Genomic DNA, 22,123 nt, shown 5'->3' on the forward strand with positions numbered 1-22,123 from the left:
TCCCAGCTTAAGTCTTCATAAATATGTCGAGAGCTGCATGCTTTTTCTTTGTGCGTTTCATTTTCTGCATCACTCTTGTTCTCCAGTACTTTTCTCTACGCCACTCTATATCTTCTTCCACTCAGCTGCTTCACCCCATGTTACTATCATAGACATCTGAAATACATTTAGATAATTACATATATATAAAATACACACTTATGTTTTTTAATTTTTTATGAACATTCGTAATTTTTTTATGAACAAGAACTTTCATAGTTTTTTATGATTAGGAACTTTTTTATAATATAGGTATACATTTATTTGACTAAGTAACTAGATACTGTGTTGAACACAGTAGCTGGCAGATAGAAGACCTTCAATATATATTTGTCTACTAAATAAATGATTAATGTTCGATACTGGTTTTCTATGAATTGATATCTTCTGAGATTAAAAAATTATCAAATAAATATGTTATTTATCATATAAATAGTTGTCAATGTCAAAGATTTTTTTGAAACTAGATTTCAAAGACCCCACGGTTCCCCAAAAGAGACCTATGAGTTAGGGAAGGCTGTGCTGAAAATGTTCTGGGGCTTGTAATCCCTCTTACCTCCCAACCTGATTCTGTTTTCTACACTGGCAGTTAGCTTAAGACTTTGTTTGGAAAACCAACTATACACTGCGAAATAAATGTTTACATATTTTAAAAAGCTTGAAAACCAGGGTGATTTGCCCTGTTCTTAGATTTTTCTATGAATAAGTACATCCCATTTATTTTCTGGATGAGTGAACCTTTTTTATGTTGATTAAATTTTCTCATTTTAATGAAAAGTCATTTCAAGTTAAGTTGAAAAAGTCTGAAAAGGCCACTACCAGTTATCTAAGTCCTCCTGTTTCTTCTCTCGCTGAAAGCTTACTGAATTCATGAAGTCCTCCCCCAATTTTCCAGTTTCTACTGATCACATCACACTTTTAATACTGATACTATTTATTGTTGGTTCTTTTTTTTTTTTGAGTTGGAGTCTTGGAGTCTCGCTCTCATCACCCAGGCTGGAGTACAGTGGTGTGATCTTGGCTCACTGCAACTTATGTCTCCCGGGTTCAAGTGATTCTCCTACTTCAGCCTCCCGAGTAGCTGGGATTACAGGCACCCACCACCATGCCCGGCTAATTTTTGTATTTTTAGTAGAGACGGGGTTTCGCCATGTTGGCCAGGCTGGTCTCAAACTCCTGAGCTCAAGTGATCCGCCTGCCTTGGCATCCCAAAGTGCTAGGATTACAGGTGTGAGCCACCGTGTCTGGCTTATTGTTGGTTCTTAATTATTTGCTAGCTAATATAATTTATGTATGTGAGTATTATTTCCTTTAAAGAAAACAGAGGACGTAGTCTTTACCTTTCATTAGGGACTTTAAATTTTTTTAATTGTTATTTACTTTATTTATTAGGGTCTACTATACGCCAGGTACTTGGAATACAAAGACAAAATAGTACACAGCCTCTCAAGGTGCTCAAGGGCTAATGTGGGAAGTAAATGGTAAATAGATAAAGCACCGTAATGGAAGTGTTGTAAAGGGACGTGTTTATCCTAATGGAAATGGAAGTATGGAAGAAGAAACCCTTAAGTCTACCTGGGAAGGACAAGGAAGTCTTTCTGAAAGAGGCAGTCTTTGAGCTTAGTATAGAAAGAAATAGGAATTCATCAAAGACAAGAGGTAGGAAAAGGATTTTCTGAAAGACAAAACAACACTTGGGAAAGTATACAGGCAGAACATTTGGAAAGCTGCACACAGGGAAGACATTTTGTTCCTTCAGGAGCACATATTCAGGTCGCTAAAAACCATCTAGTTTGGAAATGTGGCTGTAGTTGGTTGCCAGTCAATGAGAATTTAGTGCTGTCTGCAAACCAACTCTTTTTTTTTTTTTTTATACTTTAAGTTTTAGGGTACATGTGCACAACGTGCAGGTTTGTTACATATGTATACATGAGATGTTATGTATACATAGAGATGGGGTTTCCCATGATGGCCAGGATGGTCTCGATCTCTTGACCTCATGATCCATCCACCTCGGCCTCCCAAAGTGCTGGGATTACAGGTGTGAGCCACCGCGCCCGGCTTTTTTTTTTTTTTTTTTGAGATAGAGTCTGAATCTGTCACCCAGGCTGGAGTGCAGTGGCGCAATCTCGGCTCACTACAACTTCCACTTCCTAGGTTCAAAGGATTCTCCTGTCTCAGCCTCCCAGGTAGCTGGAATCACAGGCGCATGCTACCACGCCTGCTAATTTTTGGTATTTTCAGTAGAGACAGCGTTTCACTATGTTGGCCAGGCTGGTCTGGAACTCCTTACCTCAGGTGATCCATCCACCTTGACCTCCCAAAGTGATGGGATTATAGGCATGAGCCACCACACCCAGCCAAGTTTTTTCTTAAAAAGATCTCCTCCCACTGGAATATAGTTATCTACAAATATTCAATAAATATAGGCTTAATGAACAAATTTTGCCCCTACATATCTATTACAACTGCTCTCTTGAAAATCACCTATTTCCCAGAGGTCTTAAATAGGCTTCTTCAAGCTTCACCCTCTCTAACTCAATTGAATTATTTTTAAATTTTTAAAATTGTAATCTTTTTAAAGATAGGAGTGCAGTGGAGTGATTATAGCTCACTGTGATCTCGAACTCCTGGGCTCAGGTGACCCTCCTGCCTCAGCCTCCCAAGTAGCTGGGACAACAGGCATGCACCATCATGCTTGGCTAATTTTTTATTTTTAGAGATGGAGTCTTGTTATGTTGCCCAGGCTGGTTTTGAACTCCTGGCCTCCAGCGATCCTTCTGCCTCAGCTGTCCAGAGTGTTGGAACTACAGGTGTAAGCCACTGTGCCAGCCAACTCAGTTGAATTTAATTCTCTCCATCACTTCCCATCTTTGTTCCTATAGCACTGTTTCTTCTACCTCTCTTTCATGGGCTCCTTTTCTTTTGATCATCAAAGTTAAGGGAACAGCAAGGCTCACCATTGGACCTTTCTGCCTCTCCTCCGCGCATTCCCAGTGATCGCAAATACTACCAGATTCAGCTATCATCTCAGATCATTTCTGGTAAAGTTCTTTAGGTTATGTGTCAAGAAATTACGGTTCTTGGGCCAGGTATGGTGGCTCACATCTGTAATCCCAGCACTTTAAAAGGCTGAGAGGGAGGTTCACGAGGTCAAGAGATTGAGACCAGCCTGGCCAACATGGGAAACCCCATCTCTACGAAAAATACAAGAATTAGCTGGGCATGGTGGCGTGTGCCTGTAGTAGTCCCAGCTACTTGGGAGACTGAGGCAGGATAATTGCTTGAACCTGGGAGGTGGAGGTTGCAGTGAGCCGAGATCGCACCAATGCACTCCACCCTGGGCAACAGAGCGAGACTCCGTCTCAAAAGAAAAAGAAAAAAACCTATCTATACATACATGTGTAAGACATGAGGCAATGATAAGTGGTGATTAGTGTTCTCAAGAACATCAGCCACAGTAGTGGATAGTGACAGAGACGGCTCATTTTTGATAGGGTGGCAGATAAGTCCGTGGGGAGGACTTTGTTGAAAAGATCTGATGACTTCTAACAATCTGAGGGTGGGGGAAAAATTTCAAAGAAGGTAGCCCAGAAAAGCATAAAGCCTCTGAGTTGTTCAAGGAAGAGAAAGAAGGCATGTATGACTGAACCAAGCAGAGGGAATGAGAGACAGAGGGAGCCTCTCTGCTTGGGAGGGACCAAGGAGCGTGCAGAGTCGGCTTGGCCAAGGAAAGATTCTGAGCAGAATGGGGAGCCTTTGGGGGGTTTTGAATGGGCGTGAAATAACTGACTTAATGTTTGAAAAGCTTAATCGCTGTGGTGACTGTTGCCCTACTTTGAGCTGGGAAGCCACTGGGAGATTTTGAGCAGGAGGGCAGCATGAACTGACTTGGGTTTTCTGAGGATGATTTGGGCTGCTGTGTGGAATAGTGACTGTCATGGAACCAGAGTGAAGCGGCAACATCGGGGGCTGTCAACAGTAATGCAGGTGGTAAATGCTGGTGGCAGGGAAGAGAGAGGAGGTGGTGGGAAAAAAAGGTTGAATTTAGGATAATTTTGGAAGTTGAGGTAGGGTTAAGGCCAGAAATTTATATAATTTAGGGGGCCTTATTTATGAAAAACAATAAAAAATTATTACTACAACGTTAGGTCCTAATGTGAATATTTAGAATAAGAAAGCACAACAAATTATATTTTTTAAACACCACAAACATCAGAAAAATGAGATATTATTAGTTCACTGCCTGACACAGCTGTGTAATTGTGTTCCTTCATGCTTTTGGCTGCAAACTCCTTGATTGCCTTTTCATATGACCACCAACAATATCATTACATCTTTTATTATGACTAGATAAGAAAACTTTTAGCTTCACAATTGGCTGTTGAGAGTGACACATCTCCAGCTTCCTCTATCTTTTCTTTAAGCAGTACTTCTTCTCTGTAAGGAAACCCTGAGAGCAGTGCCTCTCAAACTTCAGTGTGTACCAGCATTTTCTGAAGGGCTTGTGAAAACACAGATTGCCGGGCCCCACCCCCAGAGCTGGGGATTCAGTGGGTCTGAGGAGGGGCCTGAGAATCTGCATGTCTAACACATTCCCACATGATGCCCATGCTGCTGGCCTGAGGACTTGACTTTGAGAACCCCAGCCCTTTGATCTTCCTCAGGTGCCTCAGGTTCCCCCCCTCTACCTGGTTGTTTCTGAGTTAGGGTGGGTAGTATAGGGGTAGAGTGGCCTGGCAGCCTGGATCACGGTGGCCTGTGAGCACGGAATGATGCAGTATCTCTTGTTCAGGTCCTTCCCCTCAAGCTTCAGGGCAGAGTCCTCCTGCTCCTTGGGGTCACCAGGGCAATATTTTCCCTGGGCACTGAGCAGATGTGAGGTGATGCTGGCAGCACCCAGGCCCCAGGACTACCGCTGCCTGCAATCCTCTGAGCCCCCAGCATGTGGCTGAGTTACGGCTCCCATTCTCCATGCTGCCCACCCCAGTCCGCAGAGGACACATCAAGCCATGGAAAGTTAAACTTCTTTTGCTTCATGTAAATTTGCATCTGCAGATCCCACAGGATTTGCTGATGGACTGGAAGTGGGATGTGAGGAAAGGAAGTGTTAAGAATGACTTCTAGGTCTGGGCCTGATGAATTGAGTGATGTTGATGACATTTCCTGACATGAGATAGAATAGTAGAATTCCAGATTGGTGGATCATGAATTTTTTTTTTATTGTTGGCACTTTATTTGTGTTAAATCATTTAATTTTCGCTTCTATCATTGCGCTTATTATTGTTATTGGTGTGTGATGTTCCCCTTCCTGTGTCCATGTGTTCTCACTGTTCAATTCCCACCTATGAGTGAGAACATGCGGTGTTTGGTTTTTTGTCCTTGCCATAGTTTGCTGAGAATGATGGTTTCCAGCTTCATCCATGTCCCTACAAAGGACATGAACTCATCATTTTTTATGGCTGCATAGTATTCCATGGTGTACATGTGCCACATTTTCTTAATCCAGTCTATAATTGTTGGACATTTGGGATGGTTCCAAGTCTTTGCTATTGTGAATAGTGCCCCAATAAACATACGTGTGCATGTGTCTTTATAGCAGCATGCTTTATAATCCTTTGGGTATATACCCAGTAATGGGATGGCTGGGTCAATGGTATTTCTAGTTCTAGATCTCTGAGGAATTGCCACACTGACTTCCACAATGGTTGAACTAGTTTACGGTCCCACCAACAGTGCAAAAGTGTTCCTATTTCTCCACATCCTCTCCAGCACCTGTTGTTTCCTGACTTTAATGATCACCATTCTAACTGGTGTGAGATGGTATCTCATTGTGGTTTTGATTTGCATTTCTCTGATGGCTAGTGATGATGAGCATTGTTTCATGTGTTTTTTGACTGCATAAATGTCTGCTTTTGAGAAGTGTCTGTTCATATCCTTTACCCACTTTTTGATGGGGTTGTTTTTTTCTTGTAAATTTGTTTGAGTTCATTGTGGATTCTGGATATTAGCCCTTTGTCAGATGAGCAGATTGCAAAAATTTTCTCCCATTCTGTAGGTTGCCTGTTCACACTGATGGTAATTTCTTTTGCTGAGCAGAAGCTCTTTGGTTTAATTAGATCCCATTTGTCAATTTTGGCTTTTGTTGCCATTGCTTTTGTTGTTTTAGACATGAAGTCCTTGCCCGCGCCTATGTCTTGAATAGTATTGCCTAGGTTTTCATCTAGGGTTTTTATGGTTTTAGGTCTAACATGTAAGTCTTTAATCCATCTTGACTTAATTTTTGTATAAGGTGTAAGGAAGGGATCCAGTTTCAGCTTTCTACATATGGCTAGCCAGTTTTCCCAGCACCATTTATTAAATAGGGAATCCTTTCCCCATTTCTTGTTTTTGTCAGGTTTGTCAAAGATCAGACAGTTGTAGATACGCGGCATTATTTCTGCGGGCTCTGTTCTGTTCCATTGGTCTATATCTCTGTTTTGGTACCAGTACCATGCTGTTTTGGTTACTGTAGCCTTGTAGTATAGTTTGAAGTCAGGTAGTGTGATGCCTCCAGTTTTGTTCTTTTGACTTAGGATTGACTTCGCAATGCGGGCTCTTTTTTGGTTCCATATGAACTTTAAAGTAGTTTTTTCCAATTCTGTGAAGAAAGTCTTTGGTAGCTTGATGGGGATGGCATTGAATCTATAAATTACCTTGGGCAGTATGGCCATTTTCACGATATTGATTCTTCCTACCCATGAGCATGGAATGTTCTTCCATTTGTTTGTATCCTCTTTTATTTCATTGAGCAGTGGTTTGTAGTTCTCCTTGAAGAGGTCCTTCACATCCCTTGTAAGTTGGATTCCTAGGTATTTTATTCTCTTTGAAGCAATTGTGAATGGGAGTTCACTCATGGTTTGGCTCTCTGTTTGTCTATTATTGGTGTATAAGAATGATTGTGATTTTTGCACATTGATTTTGTATCCGGAGACTTTGCTGAAGTTGCCTATCAGCTTAAGGAGATTTTGGGCTGAGATGATGGGGTTTTCTAGATATACAATCATGTCATCTGCAAACAGGGACAATTTGACTTCCTCTTTTCCTAATTGAATACCCTTTATTTCCTTCTCCTGCCTGATTGCCCTGGTCAGAACTTCCAACACTATGTTGAATAGGAGTGGTGAGAGAGGTCATCCCTGTCTTGTGCCAGTTTTCAAAGGGAATGCTTCCCGTTTTTGCCCATTCAGTATGATATTGGCTGTGGGTTTGTCATAGATAGCTCTTATTATTTTGAGATACGTCCCATCATACCTAATTTATTAAGAGTTTTTAGCATGAAGAGTTGTCGAATTTTATCAAAGGCCTTTCCCGCATCTGTTGAGATAATCATGTGGTTTTTGTCTTTGGTTCTAGTTGTATGCTGGATTATGTTTGTTGATTTGCATATGTTGAACCAGCCTTGCATCCCAGGATGAACCCCACTTGATCATGGTGGATAAGCTTTTTGATGTGTTGCTGGATTCGGTTTGCCAGTATTTTATTGAGGATTTTTGCATCGATGTTCATCAGGGATATTGTTCTAAAATTCCCTTTTTTTTTGTTGTGTCTCTGCCAGGCTTTGGTATCAGGTTGATGCTGGCCTCATAAAATGAGTTAGGGAGGATTCCCTCTTTTTCTATTGATTGGAATAGTTTCAGAAGGAATGGTACCAGCTCCTCCTTGTACCTCTGGTAGAATTCGGCTGTGAATCCATCTGGTCCTGGACTTTTTTTGGTTGGTAAGCTATTAATTATTGCCTCAATTTCAGAACCTGTTATTGGTCTATTCAGAGATTCAACTTCTTCCAGGTTTAGTCTTGGGAGGGTGTATATGTCGAGGAATTTATCCATTTCTTCTAGATTTTCTAGTTTATTTGCGTAGAGATGTTTATAGTATTCTCTGATGGTAGTTTGTATTTCTGTAGCATCGGTGGTGATATCCCCTTTATCATTTTTTATTGCATCTATTTGATTCTTCTCTCTTTTCTTCTTTATTAGTCTTGCTAGCTGTCTATCAATTTTGTTGATCTTTTCCTAAAACCAGCTCCTGGATTCATTGATTTTTTGAAGGGTTTTTTGTGTCTCTATCTCCTTCAGTTCTGCTCTGATCTTAGTTATTTCTTGCCTTCTGCTAGCTTTTGAATGTATTTGCTCTTTCTTCTCTAGTTCTTTTAATTGTGATGTTAGGGTGTCAATTTTAGATCTTTCGTGCTTTCTCTTGTGGGCATTTAGTGGTATAAATTTCCCTCTACACACTGCCTTAAATGTGTCCCAGAGATTCTGGTATGTTGTGTCTTTGTTCTCGTTGGTTTCAAAGAACATCTTTATTTCTGCCTTCATTTCGTTATGTACCCAGTAGTCATTCAGGAGCAGGTTGTTCAGTTTCCATGTAGCTGAGCGGTTTTGAGTGAGTTTCTTAATCCCGAGTTCTAGTTTGATTGCACTATGGTCTGAGAGATAGTTTGTTATAATTTCTGTTGTTTTACATTTGCTGAGGAGTGCTTTTCTTCCAACTATGTGGTCAGTTTTGGAGTAGATGTGGTGTGGTGCTGAAAAGAATGTATATTCTGTTGATTTGGGGTGGAGAGTTCTATAGATGTCTATTAGGTCCGCTTGGTGCAGAGCTGAGTTCAATTCCTGGATACCCTTGTTAACTTTCTGTCTCGTCGATCTGTCTAATGTTGACAGTGGGGTGTTAAAGTCTCCCATTATTATTGTGTGGGAGTCTGAGTCTCTTTGTGGGTCTCTAAGGACTTGCTTTATGAATCTGGGTGCTCCTGTATTGGGTGCATATATATTTAGGATAGTTAGCTCTTCTTGTTGAATTGATCCCTTTACCATTATGTCATGGCCTTCTTTGTCTCTTTTGATCTTTGTTGGTTTAAAGTCTGTTTTATCAGAGATTAGGATTGCAACCCCTGCCTTTTTTTTGTTTTCCATTTGCTTGGTAGATCTTCCTCCATCCCTTTATTTTGAGCTTATGTGTGTCTCTGCACGTGAGATGGGTTTCCTGAATACAGCACACTGATGGGTCTTGACTCTTTATGCAATTTGCCAGTCTGTGTCTTTTAATTGGAGCATTTAGCCCATTTACATTTAAGGTTAATATTGTTATCTGTGAATTTGATCCTGTCATTATGATGTTAGCTGGTTATTTTGCTCATTACTTGATGCAGTTTCTTCCTAGCATCGATGGTTTTTACAATTTGGCATGTTTTTGCAGTGGCTGGTACCGGTTGTTCCTTTCCATGTTTAGTGCTTCCTTCAGGAGCTGTTGTAAGGCAGGTCTGGTGGTGACAAAATCTCTCAGCATTTGCTCGTCCATAAAGGATTTTATTTCTCCTTCACTTATGAAGCTTAGTTTGGCTGGATATGAAATTCTGAGTTGAAAATTCTTTTCTTTAAGAATGTTGAATATTGGCCCCCACTCTCTTCTGGCTTGTAGAGTTTCTGCGGAGAGATCTGCTGTTAGCTGGAGTCTCGCTCTGTCACCCAGGCTGGAGTGCACTGGCACGATCTCGGCTCACTGCAAGCTCTGCCTCCTGGGTTCATGCCATTCTCCTGCCTCAGCCTCCCGAGTAGCTGGGACTACAGGCACCCGCCACCACGCCCGGCTAATTTTTTTTTTTTTTTGTATTTTTAGTAGAGACAGGGTTTCACCATGTTAGCCAGGATGGTCTCGATCTTTGATCTCGTGATCCGCCCATCTCAGCCTTCCAAAGTGCTGGGATTACAGGTGTGAGCCACCATGCCCGGCCTGATGGGTCATGAATTTTATCTGTATTCGCTGGTGGGTCATGAATTTTATCTGTATTCGCTTCCACTGGCTGCCATCGTAAATTATCATGACCTTGGTAGCTTAAAGCAACAGAAATGCATTCACTCAAATGCTGGATGCTAAAAGGTGTGTGTAGGACTGTGCTCCCTCTGGAGGCACTGGGGGGAATCATATTCCTTTCCTCTTCTTGCTTCTGGTGCTGCTGGCATTCTTTCATGTGTGGCTACATCACTGCGACCTCTGCCTCTGTGGTCTCCTTGCCTTCTCTTCAGTATGTATCAAATCTCCCCCAGCTTCTCTCTTACAAAGACACTTGTGATTGGGTTAAGGGACCACCAGCTAATCCAAAATAATCTCTCTATGCCAAGATCCTTAATTACATCTGCAAAACTCTCCTTCTTTATAAGTAACATTTATAGATTCCTGGAATTGTGCCTTATGTCTTTGGGAGGCCATTATTCATCTTACTACAACACATTAAGTTTAAGATTCTTCTTACACATCCAAGTGGAGATTGGGAAGAATTTATTAATGAGTGATTAAGAAATGGAGCAGGAAGGAAAGGCAAGAATGTTTCCAAAGCCTCCATATGTAACAATAAACTTCTCCTTATGATCAGGGAAACTTATAGGACAGAAGAAAATGAAAATACGGAAAAGTTGGAGCACATGGAAAATCTAAAAGTCATTTAAATTGTGTTTGTTTAATTATAGATAAATGCGTCATGCTGCCTTTCAAAGTAAGTTAGTAGAAGACAGAGATTAGGTCAAATAAACAAATTCTGTAGAAGATCTGATATTCCATAGGGATAATAAATACTGAGTGGCATTAAAAGTCAAGGGAAGTAAAGATAAAAGAATCCTAATGAGATGTATCTTACTTTCAGATTTTCTTATTCTATTTATTATTTTACCAGACACTCCTGAATTTTAAAACTAGTGTAATTATATGTAAGGAACAAAATGTCACAGGAGACAAGGTTACCTTTGAAAGTCAAAGAACTCATGTTCTGAAATGTAAGATACATAGCCTTTACCTGCAAGAGCTTTTTTCAGTATTAATGTTTGGGATCATGAAGGGAATCCGTGATACTGCCATGGTTGCTTAACCGTGTGACATGCTCTATGTCCAGACCTATAGCTAGCTGTGCATTAGAGAGTAGGACTATGTCACAGCCAAATAAAGGCATTTTGTGTAAAAATACATGGTCAATGAAGGACTTCAGATGGAGAATCATGATTTATATTTGTGGCCAAAAATCAGGGTTTTATTGTTTGCTTGCTAATCTATTAATTGGCTATCCACCATGAAACAGTCTTACATGAAGGGAAATAACACAAAGAGATATCTTTTTTCATCATTATGAATTAGTGAATTTACATAGTGCTCAGCAGATACTGTAGAGAAATTCTAGAGTTTCCTGAGTTTCCTGTGCACATGAAGTAAATATAAAACTTTCACGTCTTTCAATCCTCTAATTTCTGCATAGGTGTATTTTCCCATAATTTAAGTGTATAAAGGTATTTTCATTTTGTTTGGGAAAAAGTACCAATTACTTAAAATATTATTTGAGAAATACTTCCTAATGTGATATCAAATATTTTTAGTTGGTTTTTTAAAAAACTACTCAATTATTTGACTCTAAATAATTTTATTTGATGTTTCTCACTTTAACAACAATTAGTTGTTAAAGGGTCCAGGTGAAAACATTTTACTCTGGCCGGGTGAGGTGGCTCATGCCTTAATCCCAGAGCTTTGGGAGGCTGAGGCAGGAAGATTACTTGAGGCCAGGAGTTCGAGACCAGCCTAGGCAACATAGCATTCTGTCTCTACTAAAAATTTAAAAATTAGCCAAGCATGCTGATGTGCACCTGTAGTCCTAGCTCCTCAGGAGATTCAGGTGGGAGGATTGTTTGAGTCCAGGAGTTCAAGGCTGCAGTGAACTCTAATGGTGCCATTGCACTGTAGCCTGGATGGCAGAGCAAGACCCCATCTCTACAAAAAAAAAAAAAAAAAAAGACTCTAAGATACAGTACTAACTTCTAAGCAATAATAAAGAGATAGCATTGGGGTATTAATGGTTCTGTAATCATTTCTAAAATACCTAGACAAGAACAAGGCAATAATAACAATGTTAATGATTAATTTTAAAAATTATCTTATAGCAATCTACCGCCTAGAAATACTATAATCAGTTGGACATCTAGCAAGGTGGATCATGTTATGGACTCTGTGGCTCGGAAGTCTGAGGAGCAGTGGACCTGTGTGGTGTGTACTTTAATCAATAAGCCCTCTTCTAAGGCATGTGATGCTTGCTTGACCTCAAGGCCTATTGGTAAGACTGAATTTTGATTTCGAGTTTGTTACATTTCTTAAAGGGTTAATTATACCAAGTCAGGAATATATCTTGCTCCATCTTGATATTCCATAACTAAATAAAATTTTTTTCTCAAAGGTTTAAAGGAATTGTCAGTTTTTACATGTAAACCATGCTAATATTCTGTTGAGTATTTTTTTTAACAGGCAGGGAAAGCATGTTTGTGCTCTAACAGTATGTGCCTTTGTATCTCAAAAATATGGAGATGATCACATCTGTTCTCTACTGTTTCTAATGAATTATTCAATAAAGCTTTGTTTTATGCAGATTTCAGCAACTTTCGAGTTTGTTATTCAGTCCAAGTGTTTCATAAATTGAAAGGATTTCTGTAAGAATATCTTTGCAGGTGGAATAGAAAAATGATGAATTTTTTCTCTTCTTTATCCCTTCTACCCCTTGTTATTAAAATCTTTATCCAGACAATTCTACTGATTTCATTGAAATCCTTCAAAATAACTCTTTATAGCTCACGATTTCATGCATTTAGAGCATGTAAAACCTCAGAGGAAACCTGTGATTAAGAGCCATCTCATTGCTGCGGCTTCTATTGTATTCTCAAAGTGTCATTTCTTTCTTCAGTTAGAGATGAGAAAGTTCATTCCTGACTTATGCACCCCCGCATTGTGTCAACTGTCATATTGTGTTTTGTTCCCTGGGCCAGAAAGGCAGACATCACCCCTTACACAGCTTTGCTGTGCTGCATCTCCTATTTCCATCCCTCCTTCTTCAGTATCCTTCAGCAGAGACGGAACCCATGGAAAAACACAATCTTAGGTTGCCACGTTGATTTCAACATTCTGAAATGCATTTATATGTCTCATTAACTATTTTCTTGTTAATGTTTCTGAGTCAGAAAGACATCTTAATGATTGTATAGAATGTTATTATAGTACAGATTCCAAAATCCTAGGATACTCTGTTGAAACATTGTATTTAATAGGTGTTAAGTCTGGCCGGTCACGGTGGCTCACACTTGTAATCCCAGCACTTTGGGAGGCTGAGGCAGGTGGATCATGAGGTGAGGAGATCGAGACCATCTTGGCTAACACGGTGAAACCCTATCTCTACTAAAAATACAAAAAATTAGCCAGGCATGGTGGCGGGTGCCCGTAATCCCAGCTACTTGAGAGGCTGAGGCAGGAGAATGGCGTGAACCTGGGAGGTGGAGGTTGCAGTGAGCTGAGATTGCGCCACTGCACTCCAGCCTGGGCGACAGAGCAAGACTCTGTTTCAAAAAAAAAAAAAAAGATGTTAAGTCTTTGTAATTCATCTTTACTTATTTTAAATAAGCCTTTCACTTTGTCTTGTCATTCCTGGTAGTCTAGAAACAGGTCTCTAACTGCTGACCTAAAGCTTTATGGGGTATCATCTCTTAATTACCACTTTTTAATACTTTGCCTAATATTAGCAAAACTGATACCTGAATGACCTTTAAATGCTTAAACATAATAAAAAGCAAATATAAATCTTTGTTAAACCCGTGTCTGGGTTTCTGTAAGTCGAAATTTTGCATTTTACGTAGTATTTCATTTCCTAGCTAGAAGATGATTAATTCTGACTTGTCTGAGCTAACTTTGTGTTATTAGTTCTATATATTAGTTCACTGTAATAAAGTGAAGTAAATTTTTTAATCAAATAAAAAGATGTTTCACATAATCAGTATGTTATATTTATGGGACTACTGCAGAATTACTTATCTCTCCTTCCAGATTCAGCGCTCAAGAATGAAGAAAATTCTACTGTCTTTAGCCACTTAATGAAGTACCCGTGTAATACTTTTGGAAAACCTCATACAGAAGTCAAGATCAACAGGAAAACTGCATTTGGAACTACAACTCTTGTCTTGACTGATTTTAGCAATAAATCCAGTACTTTGGAAAGAAAAACAAAGCAAAACCAGATACTAGATGAGGAGTTTCAAAACTCTCCTCCTACTAATGTTTGTTTGAATGATACACAGCACCCCTCCAAGAAGAGAACAAACAATATAACTCAACTATCCAGCAAAGTAAACATATCACCTACAATCAGTTCAGAATCTCAATTATTTAGCCCAGCACATAAAAAACTGAAAACGGCCCACTACTCATCACCAGAGCTTAAAAGCTGCAACCCTACATATTCTAACAGGTATGATGCTTTTAAGCTTGGTCTTTAAGGTCTTTAAGATAATTGCTTTTTTTTTTTTTTTTAAAGACGAGGTCTCACTCTGTCACCTAGGCTACAGTGCAGTGGTGTGATCTTAGCTCACTGCAACCTCTGCCTCCCGCGTTCAAGTGATTCTCCTGCCTCAGCCTCCCAAGTAGCTGAGATTACAGACACATGCCATCAGGCCCAACTAATTTTTGTATTTTCAGTAGAGACGGGCTTTCACCATGTTGGCCAGGCTGGTCTCAATCTCCTGATCTCAAGTTATCTGCCCACCTCGGCCTCTCAAGGTGCTGGGATTACAGGCGTGAGCCACCACACCCTGCCGGTTGCATTAAGTTTTAAGACGGAAATTGTCCGTTGCTAAGGAAGTTGAATTACTTTTGGTAAAATGAATCAAACCCTGAAAGACTGTTACAGTAGTTGCCTCATTTCCCTTCTCTAGATTATAATGTTAGAGAAGGGAAGGAAATGGAAAACGTAATTTCCTACATGTATAAAAAGTTGGGTTTTTTGTTCTGACAATAACCATACACATGATCAATACAGAATATTTGGCAAATATTGTAAAGTATAAAGAAAAATATTTGTCACACATAATCATATTGCTTATCAATAACCAGTTAGCATTTTTTAATATTTCCTTCCAATGAAAGATAGTCTTCCAAAAGGGGAACTACTTTTTATAAAACTTCAGTAAGTATACTGTGTTCTAAAAGGAGGGGTCTAAGATGCCTCTAGTGACCTTTCTGTTAAAGAACGTGAATGGATCTCAAACAGTCATGTGAGATGGTGTTTATTTTTATTTTTTTCTTTGAGATGGCATTTTGCTCTTGTCGCCCAGCTGGAGTGCAATGGCGCAATCTCGCCTCACTGCAACAACACTCAGCTAATTTTTTTGTGTGTTTTTAGTAGAGACCGGGTTTCGCCCTGTTGGCCAGGCTGGTCTTGAACTCCTGACCTCAGGTGATCTGCCCACCTCAGCCTCCCAAAATGCTGGGATTACAGGCGTGAGCCACTACACCTGGTGTTGTTCTTTAACTAAAAGTCCTAAAAAGCATGCTTGCTACTTTGTATCTGAAATTCAAAAGTTGTAATTCTAACTAATAAATACTACCAGAGCAGATATATTTTATAGGACTTCCAGCTACATGTCCAGGAGAACACCCTCATTTTTGTCACCTGTAATACAGAAATTTTAATACATAATGTCATCCTGTCTTTTCCTTAATGATTATTGGCAGCTCCTGAAACAATTTTCTGTTGACCCTCCTTCCCCCTTTATCTGGCCCTCCCAGTCCCTTTATCTGGAATTCCTAACTATGGCAACCCGATGTTATATCTCCAACAGAGGACACATTTCTCCACTATTTTCTTTTCTCGGCCGCTTTCTTTTTTCCTTCAGAAAGCAGCTGACTTACATCCAGCATTTTTAAATAAGTGGAGAATTTATATCACATAAATGGAGGGTCGTCCTCCCATGTATGTGTTTTCTTGCCAATGGGAGACAGGCAGAGAAAGAGTTACAGTCATCCCTCGGTATCCTCAAGGGATTTGTTCCAGGACCCCCCCCCCCCCAGGATACCAAAATCTGCAGATGCTCAAGTCCCTGATATGAAATGGCATAGTCCTTGCATGTAACCTATGCACACCTTTTCATATATTTAACTCATCTCTGCATTACTTCTTATAATACTGAATTCAATGTAAAGTTGTGTAAATAATTGTTATACTGTATATTTTGTATAATTTTTTATTGTTTCATTATTATTATTTTTTGTTTCCAAATATTTTCGATCCAAGGTTGGTTGAATTCACGGATTGGGAACCTATGGATATGGAGGGGTGTACTTTGGCTGGGACCTAGAGTAATCTCAGGTGGAATTCTGAGATTCGCTGGCTTTTCCTCTTATTAACTATGCCTTTACTGATGGGTAGATGCCTCCTCTCAGCAGTGGGATGAGGGACCATTTGGTGTAAACTAGAGCAACCTGTAGGAATCCTTAAGCTTATTTCATAACAAATTCTGAGACAGTCTTTGCTCAATAGATGTATTTACTCCAAATTGCCTATTCCAACTCTAAATTTACCATCAGTTAATCCTGATGATTTATCCTTGACTGGTTTTTTAAATGTTTTGTTCATAATTATTTATGATAACTGGTTTAACTTTTGTTCATATACTCACATTTGAAGTAAGCTAAGGGGGCTAAACTTTTAACTGACTGGATAAATCCACCACCTTTTCACTTTAACCCTAATTAATGCCTCATGATGGAAGTTCATGAAGGAGTTAATTAAGAATGTTTGAGTTGGGAGGCTGTCCTGGAGCAGAAAATCATCTCCGAACAGTCTTTTCTGTTCCGTGGCTTAAGTGAAAAGTAGAAGTGATCATCTTAAAATATTGTGGCATTTGTTGTACCTAGATGAAATATCTTGGCGTATTTTTATTCCCTTAATGCTTTGTAGAAAATCTCAGACAATTTAACTAATGAATTAGGGATTTAAAAAAACATTAATGTAACCTTAAATTTAAATGATTTCTTCATAAGCCATTAGTAACAGGATCATATGATTAATCACAGTGCACAGCATTACTTAGAAATGCTGCAGCCTGTGTATGTATTGAATATAAGAACACCAGGACTGAGACTCCACAATCAATCAAGATCAACTAGCAGAATAAATGTCAAGTGATGAAATAAATTCACCCAGCAGCCCTTCTGCACCCAGCTACTTTACAAGGAATAAATTGCAAATTACTGTCATTTATTTCATTTTTCTCCTTGTCTGGCAGCTATAGTGTTCATCTTGTGGACAAGATGCCTAGCAGAAGCTCACAGCATAATACTATTAAAGCAGGTGGTCCATTCATAACTTATAGCCAGTTTGTTTTTTCTTTAATATTATATGATAATTACTTTGACTTTTGTTCTCTTAATTACTGTTCTCATTACCACACAATCCATGCAGTGTTGATGAGGCGTATTTTCTGATTGGTCTTGAGATAGATGTGTATTCCATCCAGCTATTGGCTTATAAATTAGATGATTGAACCCATTTTTAAACAGTTAAGAATAATTACTAGAAACAGTTTAAGTTCTCGATCCAATTATTGTAAACACAGAGCAAAACAGAGTGATTCATTTTCAAAGAATGCATGCGTTTTAGGTTGAAATTTTTCCTGAGTTGATGCAAAGGCTCACATAGGAGGGTGAAATGACAATAACAAAATCATTAATATTTTCTCACGTTTGCTGCCGTCAGGGGTGTTGAAGATCTGTCTTTAATCACCAGTGCAAGTACTGACACCATGTCCTTGTCTCTTGGTTGCTTCTTGGAATTTTCAGTCTAAGGATTTCAGAACCACCCGGGACCATCCAGAATGAGTCACTTCACTTTTGTTTCTTTTAATCCTTGAAATAATCCTGTATGACAAAATCTACATTCAGTGAGACCGATTAATCCAAAAAATTCAGACAGTATTTTTATTATAATGAATCACCCTATCTATAAAATGAGTTAAACCAAGCTTGTCCAACCAAAGGCTTGTGAGCTGGACGGCTTTGAACACAGCCCAACGCAAATTTGTAAACTTTCTTAAAACATGAGATTTTTGCGTGTTGTTTTTTTTTTAAGTTCATCAGCTATCATTAGGGTTACTGTATTTTATGTGTGGCCCAAGACAATTCTTCTTCCACTGTGGCCCAGGGAAGCCAAGGTTGGACACCCCTCAGTTAAACTGTGATAAATTTACCATGAAAAAATAATATTCACTTTGAAATTACAGATCTGTGCTTAATAATGTCTTCCTTCTTGATGATAGTTTTTGTCTGGTCTCTGTTCAGTTTTATTTATTAATAAGTATTGAGAATCTATTATGCCTCAGGCATTGTTCTTGATTCTAATGACATGTACATGAGCAGACTATAGCCAGCAGGGCCAAATCCATCCCACCACCTGTTTGTGTAAAGCTTTATTTACATTTGTTTATATATTTTCTATGGCTGCTTTTTGTGATAACAAACTTAGACCATAAGACCAGCAAGCCTAAAATATGTTATCTGAAAAGGTTTGCCATCCCCGATCTATTATATTAATAGATCATTTATAACCCAGAATTAATATTCAAAATGATGGTCATGATCACTAAAATGAACAATTCTGTATGCTACATTTAAGTAAGAAATCTGCTACATTTTAGAAAGTTTTTATAAAACAAAGAGGAACTAAGATGTCCTCAGTTAATCAGAACATTTAATTATCCTGGATAATGTTTTCTATCATAAAATTAAGATTAGCTGTGCATATTTAGAGCCAGTGTGATCACAGGTGGCATTAGTATCTTGGTTACATTACTTCAGTGCTTCATAACTTAATGTGCATACGAATCACCTGGGAATCCTGCTAACATGCAGATTCTGATTCTGCAGGCAATCAGGACTAGGGGTGGATACGTCTGTGTTTTCTAACAAGCTCCAGGTGATGCTGATGCTTCTGGTCAGTGGACCACACTGAGTACCAAGAATAAGATCACACTTGGCTATGTTTTTTTTGTTGTTGTTTTTTGGTTTTTGGTTTTTTTTTTGAGACGGAGTCTTGTTCTGTTGCCAGACTGGAGTGCAGTGGCGTGATCTCAGCTCACTGCAACCTCTGCCTCCCGGGTTCAAGCGATTCTCCTGACTCAGCCTCCCAAGTAGCTGGGATTACAGGCACATGCCACCACGCCCAGCTAATTTTGTATTTTTAGTAGAGACGGGGTTTCACCATTTGGCCAGGCTGGTCTTGAACTCTCGACCTCAGGTGATCTGCCCGGCTCAGCCTCCCAAAGTGCTGGGATTACAGGCATGAGCCACTGCGCCCAGCCTGTGGCTATGTTTTTAATTTAATTTTTAAAGGAAGAAATGGAGTGGAAGGCAGAAATGAAGGCAGAGAGATGACATTTGGGCCTCTCCTTTCTACTTTAATCCTACCTTCTACCTTGGCCCTTCTCTCCAGAAAAATTTTAATAGAGAACCTAAACCTCTCCCTGGATACGTGGAACCCTGGAGCTCTCTAGGTTGAAACAATTAGGTTAGAAAACGTTCAACCGTTATCCAAAACAGCCGCCTCTAAAATAATACATAAAACTGTTTTTATGTCCACACAATTTTTAATAAGAATGCATCATTTCATTAATTTTGTTAATATTCTTAATATTTTCTCCTTTAATTTTAAGACAGCATTGTTTATGAACCACTTGCTTTAATTGTGAAATCTCTTGACTTCTCTACAACTGTCCAGATATCTGGCTTCTCTTGAAGTTAAAGTTTTGGAGGAGATTGTTGAAATGGAGTTTTGAAGGGGGTTGTTGAACTGAAAGGTTGTGGAAAAGAAAAGTCCTTTGCCTCTCAGCTTTCCTATTTCTGATCTGATATTACCCATGACTCTAAAATACAACCACCACCCCACCCCCCTACCCTGGAAAAGGCACCATCAAAATAGTTGCTGGTGAAGTATTTAATGATAACGATTTATTTAACAATGCCTGCAGCTGCTCTTATTTTACAAATGGCTATTGAAGAAACCTTCAAAAACTGCCCTCAGAATGTTTGAGTTCATCCCAGCAAACATTTTCAAAGCAGTATATTTAAGCATCCTTTATATAAATGAATTTCAGTCCATTTCATCACAAATAAAAGATTGCATTCTCTGAACATTTCAATTAGATATGATGCATTGAGGCATCATAGAAACAAGTGTGTAAAAAATGCAGTTTAGGAAGCAAGGAAAAAGGGAAATCACCTTTGATTTTTAAGTATTTTTAACAATTATTTAAGAATGATATTTTTGTTCTTTAGATATTTACCGAAAAGAATGGATTAACTATTTTATCATTAAAGAGTTAAAAAAATAGGAATATTAAGAGGGGGACTTCTGGTTTTAATGAATGTGAACACTTTCTCTTCAGTTTATTAAAAAACTAATTCTCATGAAGTCATTATTAAAATATGCACAACATAGAAAATTTAAATAAGCTTCTTTTCAAAAAGAAAATTCTGTTTATACAGCTACAGTACAAGGCCAGCTTCCAGCCTGTGTTCACTGGGTATGAGGACAACCTCCAAATACTCTTGATCCTAATTATGGGGGAGAATAAAGCTTCCCTGCTAGCTTTACAAAATTCATATTTTTGCTCTCTGCCAGCCAGCCTGTTTCTTGCAGGAATATGGTTGCGACTATTATAGTAGCCTTGATCAAAGAAAAGCATAGAAAATTGTCTTTAAAGTGGACAGCAGAGAGAGTGATTTCTATGGCCTTGTCGGAGCCATTGATGAGAGTTTGCTACCGATGAGAAAATAATTAGAGAAGATTGTGACTAGCTGCTTTGGGGCCAGTGGGAATGGAGAACCTGGACTTGAGAATATTTTAGAGGAAAAAGAAGTGGCTACAGTGTAATATTGGGTAAGAAAACAACTGAATATCACAAATGAAAAATAAAATTTGATTTACTGGATACACAGTCTGGCTGCTTTTGTTCTTTAGGAATTTAAATTACGTGTTTTAGGTACATAGGTAACTTTGGAAATAAATTAGAATTACCTGGGAAAACAAAGAATAAAGACAGCATTTTGCATAATGACCGAATGTTAACGAGGTCCACTTTTTGATAAAATTTCTTTGTACAAGTGAAATTCTGACATGCGGGGGTAAAGTGGTGTGAATGGTCCCTTAGCACTCCTATGCTGTACTTATTTTGTAACCTGTCATTACAGTGAACTTCAAATTAATGTGACAGATGGCCCTCGTACCTTAAATCCTGACAGCCCTCGCTGCAGTAAACACAACCACCTCTGCATTCTCCGAGTTGTGAGGAAGGATGGGGAAAACAAGGGCAGGCAGTTTTATGCCTGTCCTCTACCTAGAGAAGCACAATGTGGATTTTTTGAAGTATGTGTAAGATTTATCTATCTTACTGAAATGTAATTAAATGCTTTGGTTATTAGTGTATAACAAATAGCAATACTCTCCTAGTTTTACCTTTTACCTTTAAATTTGAAATAGCCATTTTGGCATTCAGTCTAAAGCTTGAATGTTGAGTAACTTAAAATTCAGATGTTCAGCCAAAGGAAATTTAATAAAATAATAGCTATTACATTGTTAGAGTGTATCATGTTTATAATCACAAGTCTAGAAGTGTTGCCCTTAGCTTGTAAAGTTAGAAAGACACTGAGTGACTAGTAAGTACTAGTAGTACATATGTGCCTAATAATCCAAGGTAAGAATTTGTTCTTCCTGCTTCAGTGCTACATCAAAACCTTTGGTTTATGCATTGGATAAAGGTTTATGAGAAACCATTTACATGCCTGGGATTTACAATAACCTTATCAAATCCTACTTAACCACACTTGACCCAAAAAAGTGATGGCACAACAGCAATTTAGCTATAGGCGATTCCTCATGCCCTCCCAGTCTGTGGATGTGTCCCTAAAGATGAACCTAAGATAGCAGATAAGAACCTCCAGTCCGTTTAGTGAGTCTCACTTCCAGTATTCCTCAGTGTGAGCATCTCATCAGGCTGAGTGTGATTCTAATGTTCAGAGATACATATTTTTTCTAGTTACTCTTCATCTGGAATAGAACTGAAAAAAGAAAATATTGATATGTGTCAGTGCTGGAGCAAAGATTTTCTGGTTGGACGTTTTGAAAGATCAAATATCTGTCTTCAATGTGATACCTTCTTAAGGAATTTCGCAGGGAAAATTGGATAGTGATTTTAGA

At 38.9% G+C, this 22,123-nt stretch overlaps 1 protein-coding gene across 1 annotated transcript in view; it reads left to right on the forward strand.

Moving 5' to 3' along the window:
- The window catches only part of NEIL3 (nei like DNA glycosylase 3), a 56,931-nt gene that overhangs the window by 33,574 nt on the left and 1,234 nt on the right, over positions 1-22,123 (forward strand). The window contains exons 7-9 of the mRNA XM_003276671.4: positions 12,003-12,172; positions 13,924-14,344; positions 21,118-21,292. Of these exons, the coding sequence (XP_003276719.1) occupies positions 12,003-12,172; positions 13,924-14,344; positions 21,118-21,292 (766 nt within the window). The remainder of the gene's footprint in view (positions 1-12,002; positions 12,173-13,923; positions 14,345-21,117; positions 21,293-22,123) is intronic.

This window comes from Nomascus leucogenys, chromosome 7b (assembly GCF_006542625.1).
Source record: "Nomascus leucogenys isolate Asia chromosome 7b, Asia_NLE_v1, whole genome shotgun sequence".
In the NCBI taxonomy this organism is placed as follows: Eukaryota; Metazoa; Chordata; class Mammalia; order Primates; family Hylobatidae; genus Nomascus; species Nomascus leucogenys.